The sequence below is a fragment of the Somniosus microcephalus genome, chromosome 6 (genome assembly GCF_052327205.1).
Source record: "Somniosus microcephalus isolate GS21.2 chromosome 6, FLI_Smic_1.0, whole genome shotgun sequence".
In the NCBI taxonomy this organism is placed as follows: Eukaryota; Metazoa; Chordata; class Chondrichthyes; order Squaliformes; family Somniosidae; genus Somniosus; species Somniosus microcephalus.
This window is the reverse complement of record NC_140992.1, coordinates 147,502,104-147,517,149: the sequence shown is the minus strand read 5'-3', so window position 1 is coordinate 147,517,149 and position 15,046 is coordinate 147,502,104. Positions and strand designations below refer to the sequence as shown.

The 15,046-nt window shown below is 47.8% G+C and overlaps 1 protein-coding gene across 2 annotated transcripts in view; it reads right to left on the bottom strand.

The window, feature by feature from the left end:
- Positions 1–15,046, bottom strand: part of LOC147116119 (ephrin type-B receptor 1) — a 474,793-nt gene that overhangs the window by 307,277 nt on the left and 152,470 nt on the right. For both annotated transcript variants that reach the window (XM_085990885.1, XM_085990884.1), the window contains exons 4-6: positions 11,432–11,594; positions 6,530–6,638; positions 5,334–5,398 (exon numbers count right to left, since the gene is read on the bottom strand). In XM_085990885.1, the coding sequence (XP_085847011.1) occupies positions 5,334–5,398; positions 6,530–6,638; positions 11,432–11,594 (337 nt within the window). The remainder of the gene's footprint in view (positions 1–5,333; positions 5,399–6,529; positions 6,639–11,431; positions 11,595–15,046) is intronic.

Sequence of the window (15,046 nt, the reverse complement as noted above, 5' to 3'; positions counted from 1 at the left end):
TGCCCTCTCCGTCTCCCAGTAGCACTGTGCTGCCCTCTCCTTGACTCCCGATATCCCTGTGCTGCTCGCTCCATGTCTCCCGATATCCCGATGTGACTCGCTCCCTGTTTCCCGATATCCCTGTGCTGCCCTCTCGCTGTCTCCCAGTATCATTGTGCTGCCCTCTCCCTGTCTCTTGATATCCCTGTGATGCTCGCTCCGTCTCCCGATATTATCCCGATGTGGCTCACTCCCTGTCTCCCGATATCCCTGTGCTGCCCTCTCCCTGTCTCCTGATGACCCTGTGCTGCCCTCTCCCTATCTCCCGGTATTCTTGTGCTGCCCTCTCGCAGTCTCCCGATATCCCTGTGCTGCTCACTCCGTATCCCGATGTGGCTCGCTCCCTCTCTCCCGATATTACTGTGCTGCTCGCTCCCTCTCTCCCGATATCACTGTGCTGACCTCTCCCTGTCACCCGATATCCCGGTGCGGCTCGCTCCCTGTCTCCCAATATCTCGGTGCTGCTCTCTCCCTGTCTCCAGATATCCCGGTGCTGCTCGCTCCCTGTCTCCCGATATACCGGTGCTGCCCTCTCCTTGTCTCCTGATATTCCTGTGTTGCCCTCTCCCTGTCTCCCGATATCCTGGTGCTGCTCGCTCCCTGTCTCCCGATATCCCTGTTTTCACCTCTCCCTGTCTCCCGATATCCCGGTGCTGCTCGCTCCGTGTCTCCCGATATCCCTGTTTTGCCCACTCCCTGTCTCCCAATATCCCGGTGCTGCTCGCTCCCTGTCTCCCGATATACCTGTGCTGCCCTCTCCTTGTGTCCTGATATTCCTGTGTTGCCCTCTCCCTGTCTCCCGATATCCTGGTGCCGCTCGCGCCCTGTCCCCCGATATCCCGGTGCTCCACATTACCTGTCTCCCGATATATCTGTGCTACGCTCTCCCTGTCTCCCGATATCCCTCTGCTGCCCTCTCCCTGTCTCCCGATATCCTGGTGCTGCTCGCTCCCTGTCTCCCGATGCATCTCGCTCCCTGTCTCCTGATATCCCTGTGCTGCCCTGTCCCTGTCTCACAATATCCCTCTGCTGCCCTCTCCCTGTCTCCCGATATCCCTGTGCAGCTCACTCTCTGTCTCCCGATATCCCTGTGCTGCCCTCTCCATGTCTCCTGATATCCCTGTGCAGCTCACTCTCTGTCTCCCGATATCCCTGTGCTGCCCTCTCCATGTCTCCTGATATCCCTGTGCTGCTCGCTCCCTGTCTCCTGATGTCCCTGTGCTGCCCTCTCCCTGTCTCCCAGTATCACTGTGCTGCCCTCTCCCTGACTCCCAATATACCTGTGCTGACCTCTTGGTGTCTCCGAATATCCATGTACTGCCCTCTCCCTGTATCCCTGTGCTGCCCTCCCCCTGTCTCCCGATATCCCTGTGCTGCTCGCTCCCTGTTTCCCGATATCCCGGTGTGGCTCGCTCCCTGTCTCCCGATATCCCTGTGCTCCCTTCTCCCTGTCTCCCGATATACCTGTGCTTCCCGCTCCCTGTCTCCCGATATCCCTGTGCTGCCCTCTCTCTTTCTCCCGATATCCCTGTGCTGCTCGCTCCCTGTCTCCCGATATCCGTGTGCAACTCTCCCTGTCTCCCGGTATCCCTGTGCTGCCCTTTCTCTGTCTCCCGATATCCCTGTGCTGCTCGCTCCCTGTTTCCGGATATCCCGGTGCGGCTCAGTCCCTGTCTCCCGATATCCCTGTGCTGCCCTCTTCCTGTCTCCCGATATCCCAGTGCAGCTCACTCCCTGTCTCCCGATATTCCCGTGCTGCCCTCTCCCTGTCTCCCGCTATCCCTCTGCTGCCCTCTCCCATTCTCCCGATATTCCTGTGCAGCTCAATCCCTATCTCCCAGTATCACTGTGCTGCCCTCTCCCTGTCTCCCGATATCCCTGTGCAGCTCACTCCCTGTCTCCCGATATCCCTGTGTTGCTCGCTCCCTGTCTCCCAATATCCCCGTGCGGCTCGCGCCTTGTCTTCCGATATCCCGGTGTTGCTCGCTCTCTGTCTCCCGATATCACTGTGCTGTTCGCTCCCTGTCTCCCGATATCCCTGTTCGGCTTGCTCCCTGTCTCCCGTTATCTCGGTGTTGATCGCGCCCTGTCTCCTGATATTCCTGTGCGGCTCGTTCCCTGTCTCCCGATATCCCTATGCTGCTCAATCCCTGTCTCCCGATATCCCTGTGCGGCTCACTCCCTCCCTTCAGTTGAAATTGATAGGAATGATCTATAACGTGCGGCCTATTCTCAATGCCAGTTTTACATTCAGATGTAAAGTTGAGAATCCATCCTCCTCTTCCTCCTCCGAATCTGAGAATGCCATTGATACCTCCCCTCACACCACCACCAATAAAAATTCAAAGATCAAACAACATGATAAATGGTGAGAAGACCAGTGGATCCAGCAGTCGATGCCGTGACCCAGGCTCCCAACAGCGACAGAGGAAGCTGGTTGCGAGCAGGCCTGATATACCCGCGGAAGGTAACGGCAATGATCAAATAACACCGTGCGCCATCGCTTGAACTGGCGGCCTCAAAAAACAGAATCGAATCGAGAAAGCAAACAGCAGCAGCTTTTAGTCAGTGAGTAATGCAATTAGAGCGAAGTGCTGAGGGTGAGCTGTCAGCAATGGGGATGTGAAGTGTGTTGTTGCTGAGCAAAACACTCACAAATCAGCTCTCCTGTCTCCTTAGTAGAGCAATTTGGAGGGGGAGCGTCGCATTAAGTATCTATATTATGGCTCGCCGTATTTCAGAATTCCCTGACACTTTCATGTAAACTGAGATTACGCAGGAATATATTCAATCTCGAGCTGTGACAGTGTTTATTTCGATATATTTTCAGATGAGTGCGATTAGCCAGCTGGCACCATCTGGGAGTCTAACAACTTCCCATTAACAGGGTGTTGTGTAAACATCAGTGCCATATAAGCTGTTAGATGCATTACCATTTACTGCTGGTAATAGACTCCTCCTAATTTACTCTGCACAAAACACGCACTTGTACATCCTTGTAAGACACTGCTGTCCATCTGTGGCATTGTTCTACCAGTGCCTGTTGCTTGCTGTTCATAGCTCACCGATCAACTAGCAAACCGCATCTCTGTGTCTGCTGAGTCTCGTTATCCCCTGCTCCTCTCCCATAAGCACTGACAGACACAGAATTACACAGAAATAAAAACACGGAAACAGGCCATTTGGCCCAACCACTCCATGCTGGTGTTTATGCTCCACACGAGCTGTGTCCTAATCCCATGTCCTGTTCCCATATCTGTTTATTCCCCTTTCCTTCAACCTCCTATCTAACCCATTCTTAAATGTTGACATGGTCTCTGCAGCAATCACCAACTCTGGTAGTGAATTCCACAGCCCCACAACCCTCTGTGTAAAGAGATTTCTCCTGCTCTCGTCCTACATTTAATCTCAGATCGATGTCCCCTTGTCCCAGACCCCTCACTCACTGGAACTAGTCTGTTTCTATCTACTCAGTCCCATCTCTTCATCATTTTAAAATCCTCTACCAAATCACTCTCTAATCTATTCCGACAAAAATTGACTCTATTGCTTTCAATATTTGCTTCTCTCTTTTTCAACATAACACGTGATGGAAAACTGAATGTTGGCTTCACTGAGGTAGGAATTGCCCTGTCCTTTCTGTAGTGGCACTGTAACTGGGTGGAACCTAGGAACATTAGGAATGGGAGGAGGCCATTCAGCCCCTCTGACCTGCTCTGCCATTCAATTAGACCATGGCTGATCTGCACCTCAACTCCATTTATCTACTTTTGCTCCATATCCCTTGATACCCTTGCCTAACAAAAATCTAGCGATCTCAGTCTTGAAAGTTTGAATTGACCCCCAGCATCCCCAACGTTTTGGGGGAGAGAGTTCCAGATTTCTACTACCCTTTGTGTGAAAAATGACTTTCTGATTTCACTCCTGAATGGCTGAGCTCTAATCTAACATTAGCCTTTTTGATTGCTTTTTGCAACCATCTACTAGCTTTTTAATGATTTTCCTAGTTTCTCACTATTTAGAAAATATTCCGATTTGTCTTTCTTGGGTCCAAAGTGAATGATCTTACACTTGCCCACATTGAACTCCATTTGACACAGTTTTGCCCACTCACTGCCTGTGTCCCTTTGTAACTTCCTACTCCCATCTGCACTGCCTACTGTGCCTCCTTTGAGATCACCTTTGGTTTGCTATTTCCAAAGGAGTGCACTTCTGATTTTGCTTGAGGTGGTGAACAGATGCTTCATGAACGCTTTCAGGTTATGTCGCACACAGCAAGCAGGGTAATCTCACCTCACTGTTACAAGAGGAGATGGAAACCCTGCAGGACTTTTCTTGAACAAGAATATTACAGAATGGAGGAATACTTTCAATAAAAGTCACTGTCCCTCCATCTCTCCTTTGCTCCCCTCTCCCCATTTCCCTTTTCATTTGCCCCTCACAGGTTAATATCAGCACCCACTGTTGAAAAAGATGTCTATCATCCACTAAGGGGCAGAAACACTCATTGGCTGAAAGGGTGGACCTCCCTTCCTCATCCACAGGAAAATCGGACAGGGGGGAGCAAACACCTATTGGGGAGCTTGGCTGATTTCCTCTTGATTTAAATCGACAGAATATCGGGTAGGCTCTGTTGGAGTCTGGATTCCTCCCTGCCTATTACTCGCTATATCACTGTGCCTGGGAGATCCAATAGCCCCAGGCTCATAAACAGCAAAATTGGCCCCTTTCTCTCTCAATTGCCCCTTACAACAGGCAAACCATGAAAACTTAACCTTGTTTCATAGAATCATAGAATTTTACAGCACAGAAGGAGGCCATTCGGCCTGTCATGCCTGTGCTGGCTCTGTGAAAGAGCTATCCAATTTAGTCCCACACCCCAGCTTTTTCCTCTTTTGAATTTACTGAAGTGTTCCTTCTTCTTTGTCTTTGTCCAGCCCCTTTTGTATTCATTCTCAGGATGTGAGCATCGCTGGGAAGGCTGGCATTTATTGCCCATCCCTAATTGCTCTGAGATTGATACTACTGAGTGGCTTGCTCGGCCACTTCAGGTGGTAGTTAAGAGTCAACCACGTTGGTGTGGGTCTGGAATCACCGACCAGCCAAGGACGGCAGGTTTCCCACCCTAGTGAACCAGATGGGTTTCTACAACAATCCGACAGCTTCATGGTCACTTTTACTGATAACCGGCTTTTTATTTCAAGATGCTTTTTTTTAAACTGAATTCAAATCCTCAAACGGCGGCGGTGGGATTTGAACTGTTGCAGGGTGGAGCTCTCCCTGGGGTCACTCACCTCGCCCAGCGCTGTAATGCTGAAGTTTATCGCTGTACACTGCTTCTTTGCCATACGCTCGTTTCCTGTCACAGAAAGAAACACAAACACGTGATTCCTCTCGGTTGGAGAAGCTGTGCGGTGTGAGGAGACTTAAGAGAGAAACAAATAATAAGATTCATTAAAATAATGACAGGGAGAATCAAATATTTTAAACTAAATCTGCAGTGATGAACGTTCCTGGCACCATTTTCAACACAGAAGTGAAAGGGAACAGTAGCCAATCCAGTCAGGAGTAGATTTACCTGCCGCAACACCTAGGAACAGGAGTAGGCCATTCAGCCCCTCGAGCCTGTTCAACCATTCTATCAGATCATGGCTGATCTGTACCTCAACTCCATTTACTCGCCTTGGCTCCATATCCCTTGATACACTTGTCTAACAAAAATCTATCGATCTCAGTCTTGAAAGCTCCAATTGACCCCTAGCATTCACAACCAAAAGAGGAAAGAGAGGTCCAGATTTTATCTAGCCTTTGTGTGAAGAAGTGCTTCCTGACATCACCCCTGAATGGCCCTAATGTTAAGATGGTGTCCCCTTGTTCCTGATTCCCCCGCCAGAATAAATAGTTTCTCTGTATCTACACTAGCAAAAAATGTTACCATTTTAAACAGCTCGATTAGATCACCCCTCAATCTCCTAAACACAAGGGAATACAAGCTCCAGCCTCTGCAACCTGTCCTCATCATTTAACCCTTTTAGCCCCGGTATCATTCTGGTGAATCTGGGCTGCTCCCCCTCCAAGGCCAATATATCCTTCCTGAGATGCGATGCCCAGAACTTAATACAGTCACTCCAGGGGTCTGACCAAGGCTCTGTACAACTGAAGCATCACTTCCTCCCCATTGTATTCAAACCCCTTGAGATAACGGCCCCCTTCTTCTAGATTGTCCCACCAGAGGAAATGCAGGAATATGATGGTCAATCCAATAAGACAACTGGTCAACAAATGGGCGCTAAAGTTAGGGGCCTTTTCCTAGTCAGGCCTGCGACTAGACTGGGTAAATGAGAACATTAAGACAGTTTCTCCATCACCAAAGATGTCCTTTTGCTACAAGATTACAAAAGTTCTTCCATTCAGAGTGGTCAATAAAAAAAACACAGCCCTTTCTCTGAGTGCTTTACTAGAATAAAGTCAGACGGGTTTCCATAACGACCTGCTGCAGACGATTGACACGGCCACCAGCGAGACTATGAAGACCACTCCCGCAGCTGCTGAACCTGCAATCAGTGGCAACTGCTCCCTCAGGTCGGACTTGTAGTCATCTGCAAGGAGAAAAAAGGAGCAATGTGAGGAACTTCATCCACAATCAATATAGCAACAAGCGAGGTCATTAAAGGAAGATCTTTTCAATCAGGCTGAGAGCTCCAATTCGAACATTTCACCCCCACTTTGTCCATGCTGGTTAACGTTAATATGAAATGCACGTCAAATGCACTCTGACAGCATCAAACTCCCAAAGCCTCGGCCTTTTCATAAAGCATATTTCCTTCCCATCACTGCTTTTGCTTTCAGGCTTCAGTTTAAAGTACCTTGTAATTGAGTTAGCTTAACTCATTCCACACTGCATTTCATTTTCTGCTATTTATAGCAAAGTACCTGCTTCTTGCTTGCTGTGGAAAGTCCAACGAAATTGATTCCTGAAATCAAGAGTGCGCTTTAAAGGAGGTTGCATGAGGCTGGCATTCCAGCCATATGGCATTACCACCAAAGGGGAGAACTGGAACCACCGAAGAATTTAAAGGGGCAAGAGCTTGAGCCTGCTGGTCAGCCCAACTGCTTCATTGGTAAGGCTGGGTCCCACCAACTCATGCTCAATCAGTGTCCTTCTTCAAGACATTTGCAGGCTCTATGCGAATATGCCCCTTTACTGGGGCGAGGCAGTCTATTTGAGTGTGTTTTACATTTCAGTTTAATTACAACCTTTACGGGGGGGGGGGTGCGGTGGGGGATATTGTCTTTGTGGGATGGTGTTTGGCAATTTGTTCTTGCTTGAAGAGGGAGAAAATCATGACGGGGTCCCAGATGCAACAGAATTTTGTGGTGCAACATCCTGCACCCGCTCTGCGCCTGTGTTATGGGCGCCGCCATATTGGTAAAGGTGGCTTTGGAGGAGTCCCGGTCAGCTGCCTGAAACAGGGGTTAGGACCATAGCATATGGAAATGAGGTGCCTAAAGCCTGTTTTAGGCCCAGGTTAGGATTGAGTGGAACCAGACCTGCTCTGCTCAAGATCCTGGAGCAGGCTCTGTGGCCTAAGTAGCCCCCATTAAACAGTACATTTAAAAAAAATTACCAAAAAGGAATGTTCCTGAGGAGCTGAGTCCTTACAGTCCTCGCGATCCCCGCCCACTGACATTCCAACCCACCCTCCTGGGACTTATCTTCGGGCCACTCCTGGCGAGGCAAGCCACCTGATATTCAACTTAGTGAAATGTGCAGCAGCATGCGGAACCTTGTCAGGTGTTGGAAGCTCGCGCAAAAAAATGTTATTGAGGCCTGAGGGCCAATTTCTGGCTGGCCGCAGGCCTCCAGATTGAGGTCTGTCGACTGGCTGTGGATCCAAAAACTGTCCACAACCAACTTCTAACCCCATGTCTTTGGACACAATTTCCATCCTGTGGTCGTGAAAGGCGCTATAGAAATGCAAGTTCTTTCTTTCTTCACTACACTCCCCTTTGATCAGCACCTACACATGTTAAAGATATCCACTTGCAACAAATGGAGTCTCGCTGTTCGCTACAGCTGATGTCGCCCAATGAACCAGGGGAACCTTGAATGAATTAATGACAGTGCTCGAGAATGCTTTGCCTCCATTCTAGGATAAAAGCACCAGACAGGGGCACTGATACAGACACAATTGAAAGCATCGCCGCCTCATTACTCTGTTATAGAGCTCGATGGTCACTGCGGAGTTTGATCTGGCTTGGCCAACTCCATCGCCTACATGCTGGGGACTATATTTGGTTGAAGGGGAGGAGCTGATTGTGCAGATTATAACCTTTCTCCATACGTTGCTTACATTTTATTTGTCCTTGCTTCTCACAGAATAAAGTGCTTTTTTTCACTGTCTGCAATCTGCCATCTACCTGCTGCCTGTACCATTCAATCGTTTGACTCACAATCTCAGTTGATGATTTTCTCCCCTGTTTATTTATTAAAGTGCCGCAGGCTCGCCTTCAATGAATATGTTTACTCTATTTTACTGCAAGAAAGATACACCAATTTTTCACTTTCCTCTAACGTCCAATAATCCTGAATTTTTCAGTCAATATTAAGAATGTGTGTGTACAAAATGATGAATCTCCTGTCTCTGTGCATTGCTGGCAAAATGGGAAAATTGTTCAGCGGCACATTAATCTGTTTAGCTGCACAGAAAGAAAATCCATTTCAGCTAATGTACAATCCTGATATCCATGTTGTGATCAGACAGTAAACCTCTGGGCTCTGGAAGGTCATAGGGGTCGGGGATGGGGTGTACTGCTGGACTACTGCTCCCTGCTGCTACACCATACTGAGCTCTTCTCGAGCAGTGAGAAAGGAGGGAGAAAGGCCAGAACTGATCAGAAAGTAGCAGACGAGCCCATTGTGGAGATGATGACGGTAACTTGGCAAAGTCACTGCCTGATTCTCTGCCTATTGAAATCAATGGAATGAAAATCGGGAGTGTTGCACAGCGAGCGGCCAGGCAATCCTCTCCGGCAGGTTACAGCACAGGCCATGGGGGCCAAAATTTACCCTGGTGACTTTGAGCTCAAGGCATTAAGAAAATGAGTATTTGGGGAACTAAGAAAGTCACATATTACTTGGAAAATAAGAATCTAAATGAGGTAGAGGAGCAAAGCAATCTGGGAGTGCAAATACAGGTTGAGCGTCCAAAATCCGGAGTTCCCCAGAATCCGGACGATTGGTGACAGGGTCGTCCGGGATCCGTAAAATGTTCCGGAATCTGGACACCATGTCAAACCATTTCCGCCGCCAGCCGGGTGACATCCAAAAACCGGAAATATCGCAACCTGGGCCCAGGCATTTCCAGACTCGGAATGTGTTTCTGATGTCCGAAGTCCAGGAACCCCTGAGCCCAGGTTGCGATATTTCCGGACTTCGGACATCAGAAACATGTTCCAAAGTCCGGAAAAACACGAGAAATGGCTCGGCCTCGGTCCCGAGGTTGCCGGATTCAGAACGCTCAACCTGTACACAAATCACTAAAAGTTGTAACACAGGTTAGTAAGGCCATAAAAAAAGCATACCAGGCACTAGAGTTTATTTCTAGAGGGATAGACTTGAAAAGTAGTGAAGTTATGCTAATCTTATATCGAACCTTGGTTAGACCACACTTAGAGTACTGCGTGCAGTCCTGGTTTCCATATTATAAAAAGGATATAGAGGCAATGGAGAGGGTGCAAAAAGATTTATAAGGATGGTAACAGCAATGCGAGGGTATACATATCAGGAAAGGATGAACAGGCTGGGACTCTTTTCTCTTGAAAAGAGAAGGCTGAGGGGTGACCTAATAGAGGTCTTTAAAATTATGAGAGGTTTTAATAGAGTGGATACAGAGAGAATGTTTTCACTTGTGGGGAAGAGCATAACTAGAGGCCATCAAGATAAGATAGTCACCAAGAAATCCAATAGGGAATTCAGAAGAAACTTCTTTACCCAAAGAGTGGTGAGAATGTGGAACTCGCTACCATGGGGAGTGGTTAAGGCGAATAGTATAGATGCATTTAAGAGGAGGTTAGATAAGCACATGAGGGAGAAGGGAATGGAGAATTATGCTGATAGAGTTAGAGGAGGCAGACTGGGTGGAGGCTTGAGTGGAGCATAAATGCTGGCATAAACTGGTTGGGCCGAATGGCATGTTTCTGTGCTGTATATCCTATGTCATTCCATGTAAGTGTTCTTCTAATAGTCCAGCATTTTGCTGAATTATTTTACTGTGCTGTCTAATTACATGTGCACCGAGACCATTTGCAAGAATTGGTCCCATCTTTTGGTGATAAATAGCCAGTTTTACCATCAGCAATCCTTTCAAAAGTCACTTGAAGGACATTGGGGCCTTCATGTGATTGGTGGGTGCAAACCAAAATAAGGCAGGGCCAATGGCCCAGTTATTTTCTGGTAAAGTGGTGAAGCCAGGTGTGGTTCAAGTCCACCACTAGTGGGATTCAACAGGGATACCTACCTGATTGCAAGTGTCAGCTTGGCTCAGTTGGATATCACTCTCATCTCTCCGTCAGAGGGTCATGGGTTCAAGCCCCAATTCAGGACTCCAGCACACAATCTAGGCTGACAGTTCAGTGGAGTACTATGGGAGTACTGTACTGTGCTGTCATTCCGATGAGATGGTAAATAGAGTAAACCCATTTGCTTGGTCAGGTGGACGTAAAAGATCCTATGGCATTGTTTAAAGAAGAGCAGGGTAGTTCAGCTAATGTTACTATTAATGCACAGAATATGAGGCAGGCTGTGCAACAATCATGTGGCCCTGTGCAACCAATATTCCGATAAGAGCTCCCAGCCTGAGACCAAAAACTGGAAAATGACACCTTATGTTCCATGGGTGACAGTTCCTCTTTAACATGATAGCTTTCTTTTCTGTTTCAAAGGAGTGCTCTCTTTAACAGCTGCAGAGAACAGCTGAAGGGACAGAGGCTGCAACAGACAGACTCTTGGATACCTCAGCAAAGCCCAACATAGGGAGAAGAAATTTATCATCTTTGCTGTTTGGGCCACAATGCAACACAGGTGCTGGAGGTGGGATGGCAGTGCCAGTCCTCTTGCCCGTGGGTGAGTTCCTGGTGTGTTCGTTCTGCACTGCCAAGAGCTCAGAACGTTGTCAAGCCAGGAATCTCGAAAGTGGAAGGAATGGGAAAATCGCAGGGTGGAAAACATAAAATAATAAATCAACAGTAAGATTGATGCTTTGTTTCCCTTATCCTTTTTCCTCCTGCCTCCCCAGGCTGTCAGACGGGGTTTAACTCCTCCAGTCAATTAGGAGTTTTGCCATTACTGTAATCTACTTCCCTCGACAGCACCCTTCCCTGCCAAGCTTACCATCTGTCAGCGTTTGGAAGCACATTTTGCCGCTGTACTTTCCGAAGCCAGCGACTGTCCTGGCTCGCACCTGCACCACGTACACAATGCCAGGCCGCAGACCATCGATGCGAGCAGTGTTTGTCAGGCTCTTCGCCACCGAAGAATTGTACTCATTATGATCCTGAAAAACAAAGGAAATCCGTCCAGTTTTTATCATAAAATGATAACAGCACAGAAGGAGGCCATTTGGCCCATCGTGCCTGTGTCGGCTCTTTGAAAGAGCTCCCCAATTAGTTCCACGCCCCCGTTCTTTCCCCATAGCCCTGCAAATTTCTCCTTTCAAGTATTTATTCAATTCCCTGTTGAAAGTTATTCCACTGCCCTTTCAGGCAGTGTATTCCAGATCACAACAACTTACTGTATAAAAAAAATCTCCTCATCTTCACCCTGGTTCTTTTGCCAATTTTCTTAAATCTGTGTCCTCTGGCTACTGGCCCGTCATGCCAGTGTTGATGCTGATTCTCTCTCCCTACCACCAAATCACATAAGGCAACGACTCATTTGATGTTCATTGAGATTTGTGCGGGTAAGCAGGAGCATTTCTGTACTTTTATTCCCCAAGGTTAATGTTGATGTACATGGACGTGTGACATACTGCAGCAGCTATCAAACTGCACCTAATGCAGCATAACATTCCGAAATATAGCCCAACAGTTGAATGCTGATGACATCATAAGATCTCGGCTGCGTTACTGAGCCTGACAGTGCAAGACAGATGCATTAACATTAGCAGAGTTCCATTCATTAACATTGAGTTCTGGCTGAGGAGAGCTACTGAACCTGACAGTCATTAACACAGGGTGCTGGCTGCGAGGAGGAATTGAGCCTAGTAATGCAAGAACGTTGGATTAACAATGACACAGAGATCAACACAAGGTGCTGATGTTCTCTGATGGCCCAAGCAGTGAATGGCTGTATCATGCAGAACAGGATGGACCCAGGTTCAATCCCAGGAGTGTGGGGTAAACTGCTCTCAGCTGTGGCACCAATAATGGTGTTACATCAGTGCCTTTAGGCTAGGGAAAGGTAGATGGGCCAGGGTTCCTACTCCTGATCACATTGCAGCAACTGTCACTGGTAGTTCACATCTGTGGATACAGATGAGGCACTGGATAGAAAGAAAGTCTTGCATTTATATAGCGCCTTTCCTGACTTCAGGACATCCAAGAACACTTTATGACTAATTAAGTACTTTTGAAGTCACTGGAAATGTTAAAGCCAATTTGTAAACAGCAAGGTCCCACAAATGGCAATGAGATAAATGACCAGATCATCTGTTTTAAGTGATGTTAGTTGAGGGATGAACGTTGGCCAGGACACAGAGGAGAACTCCCCTGCTCTTCTTCAAAATAGTGCCATGGAATCTTTTACGTCCACTTTGGCTCAGTGGGTAGCACACTCGTCTCTGAGTCAGAAGTTCGTGGGTTCCAATCCCACTCTAGGGACTTGAGCACATAATCCAGGCTGATGCTTCAGTGCTGTACAGAGGGAGTGCTGCACATTCGAAGGTGCTGTCTTTCGGATGAGATGTTAAACACCAGCTGCCCTCTCAGGTAGACGTAAAGGATTCCATGGCACTATACAAAGAAGAGCAGGGGAGTCCTCCCCGGTGTCCTGGTCAATATTTATCCCTCAACCAACACTTAAAACAGATTATCTGGTCATTATCACATTGCTGTTTGTGGGACCTTGCTGTGCGCAAATTGACTGCTGTGTTTCCTACATTACAACAAGTGCCATAGGAGTGATGAAGTATAATAGGTGCGGGGTGTTGCAGTGAAGGAAGGGGTTTTGAGGTCGGGAAAGGCAGTTCTTGAGTGTTAGGGGAGCTGTATAGTGGTAGTACAGGATAGGGAGTTGGAGGTGCCATTCACCGGCGCGCAGCGTGAAGGGTTAGTTGTGGAAGTGTTTTGTTATGAGGGTGAAGAGTGTGCTGGTACCCAGAGTGGGAAGAGAAGGGAGAGGTGCCCAGTGTATTGCCTTGCCTGCCCTGCTGAGGACGTGGAGCTCCCTGCAGCACTGTCCCACAGCCCTGGGGGTGAGGACATCGGCAGTCAGTGCCAGCTAACCTCCAGATGGCACGAGTGATAATTCTGGGTGACTTTGTGGCCCTCATTCCCAATCAGTCTGTTCATGCTGTCTTCAGCGTCCCACAGAAGGGCTTGGAGGTCTGAATGAGTGAAGTTGTGCGTTCTGCTTGGTGCCATGCCCTGTTTGCCCTTGTCCTCCAGTGTACTGAATAGGTCAGGCTCAACAGTGCAATTAAAAGGTTGCATGGAAGTTTCTTGCTGGTTCAGCTGCTTGCACCAGTTTTTACACCAATGCTTACACAATGGGTATGCAAATGAGCACACCCAGGAAATTTTCATCAGGAAACTGGCTGCCGTGTTTCCTACATTACAGTGGTGACTACACTTCAAAAAGCACATTGTTGGCTGTTGAGCGTTTTGGGTCGTCCTGAGGTTGTGAAAGGTGCTATATAAATGCAAGCCCAGCACCGGGGCTTAGCTTGTCAGAACACATGCCTAGTAAACAGGTGATCCTGGGTTCGAGTCCCAACGGTGCCTGGGTACCTAGTTACATTGCAGTCTCTGAGCTACTTCCCAGCATCGATCAGTTCGGCCGAATGGCCTGTTTCTGTGCTGTAAATACTATGTAAGTTCTTTCTTCTGTTATCTCCCTCCAGAAGGCAGTGGCGGATGTACCACTTTGTTTAAAGGTGCAACAGCAGTGCAAGTGATGTGGAGGAAATTCAGGGCTAGAATGATTAATTACACGTTGTCTTCGGTTTCAGTGTAGTTTCACCTAATTAGAAACTAATTAGCTGCTAATGCGCTGAACAATTTCTCAGGCCTGATATTAGCTGACTTGAAGCAGAGGCTCCCAGTCACCAAGCTTGTCAGCGATTCATACCTAGTGCAATCGCAGGTCAGTCTAAGACTGTAAGCTAATTTGAGGGCACTGAAATGATTCGATTTGGGACGCGGGTGGGTATATTTCTCCCTCTTCATAAACTGGTTTGGCCCCCAGGAAAGTTGATTGATGTCTGAATGTGCAGATTTTGCCAACCAATTCTTCTCATGAACACGGCCAATAAAATATTAAAGGGGCCATTTCAACCATGTCCACCTGGTGCAGCCTCTGTCGGCCACAAAGTCAAATTGAAAAGTGATTACTGAATCTCAGGTCAGACGCAGCATTAGTGAGAGCTGAAATATCAATAGGAGACAAGTATTTGTCTCAGCCTTGGCTCAGTAGAATCATAGAATCACACAGCACAGAAGGTGGCCATTCGGCCCATCATGTCTCTGCCAGCTCTTTGAAAGAGCTACCCAATTAGTCCCACTCCACCTGCTCTTTCCCCACAGCCCTGCAAATCACAGAATCACAGTCCCCTTCTAGTATTTATCCAATTCCCTTTTGAAAGTTACTATTGAATCTGCTTCCACCAGCCTTTCAGGCAGTGCATTCCTGATCTACAACTAGTACAGTCTACCCTTAGTTCAAAGTCACTTAATTAAAAGCAAAAACTGCTACTTAAAACATTACGGGGGAAAAATTTGGTTGCTTTGC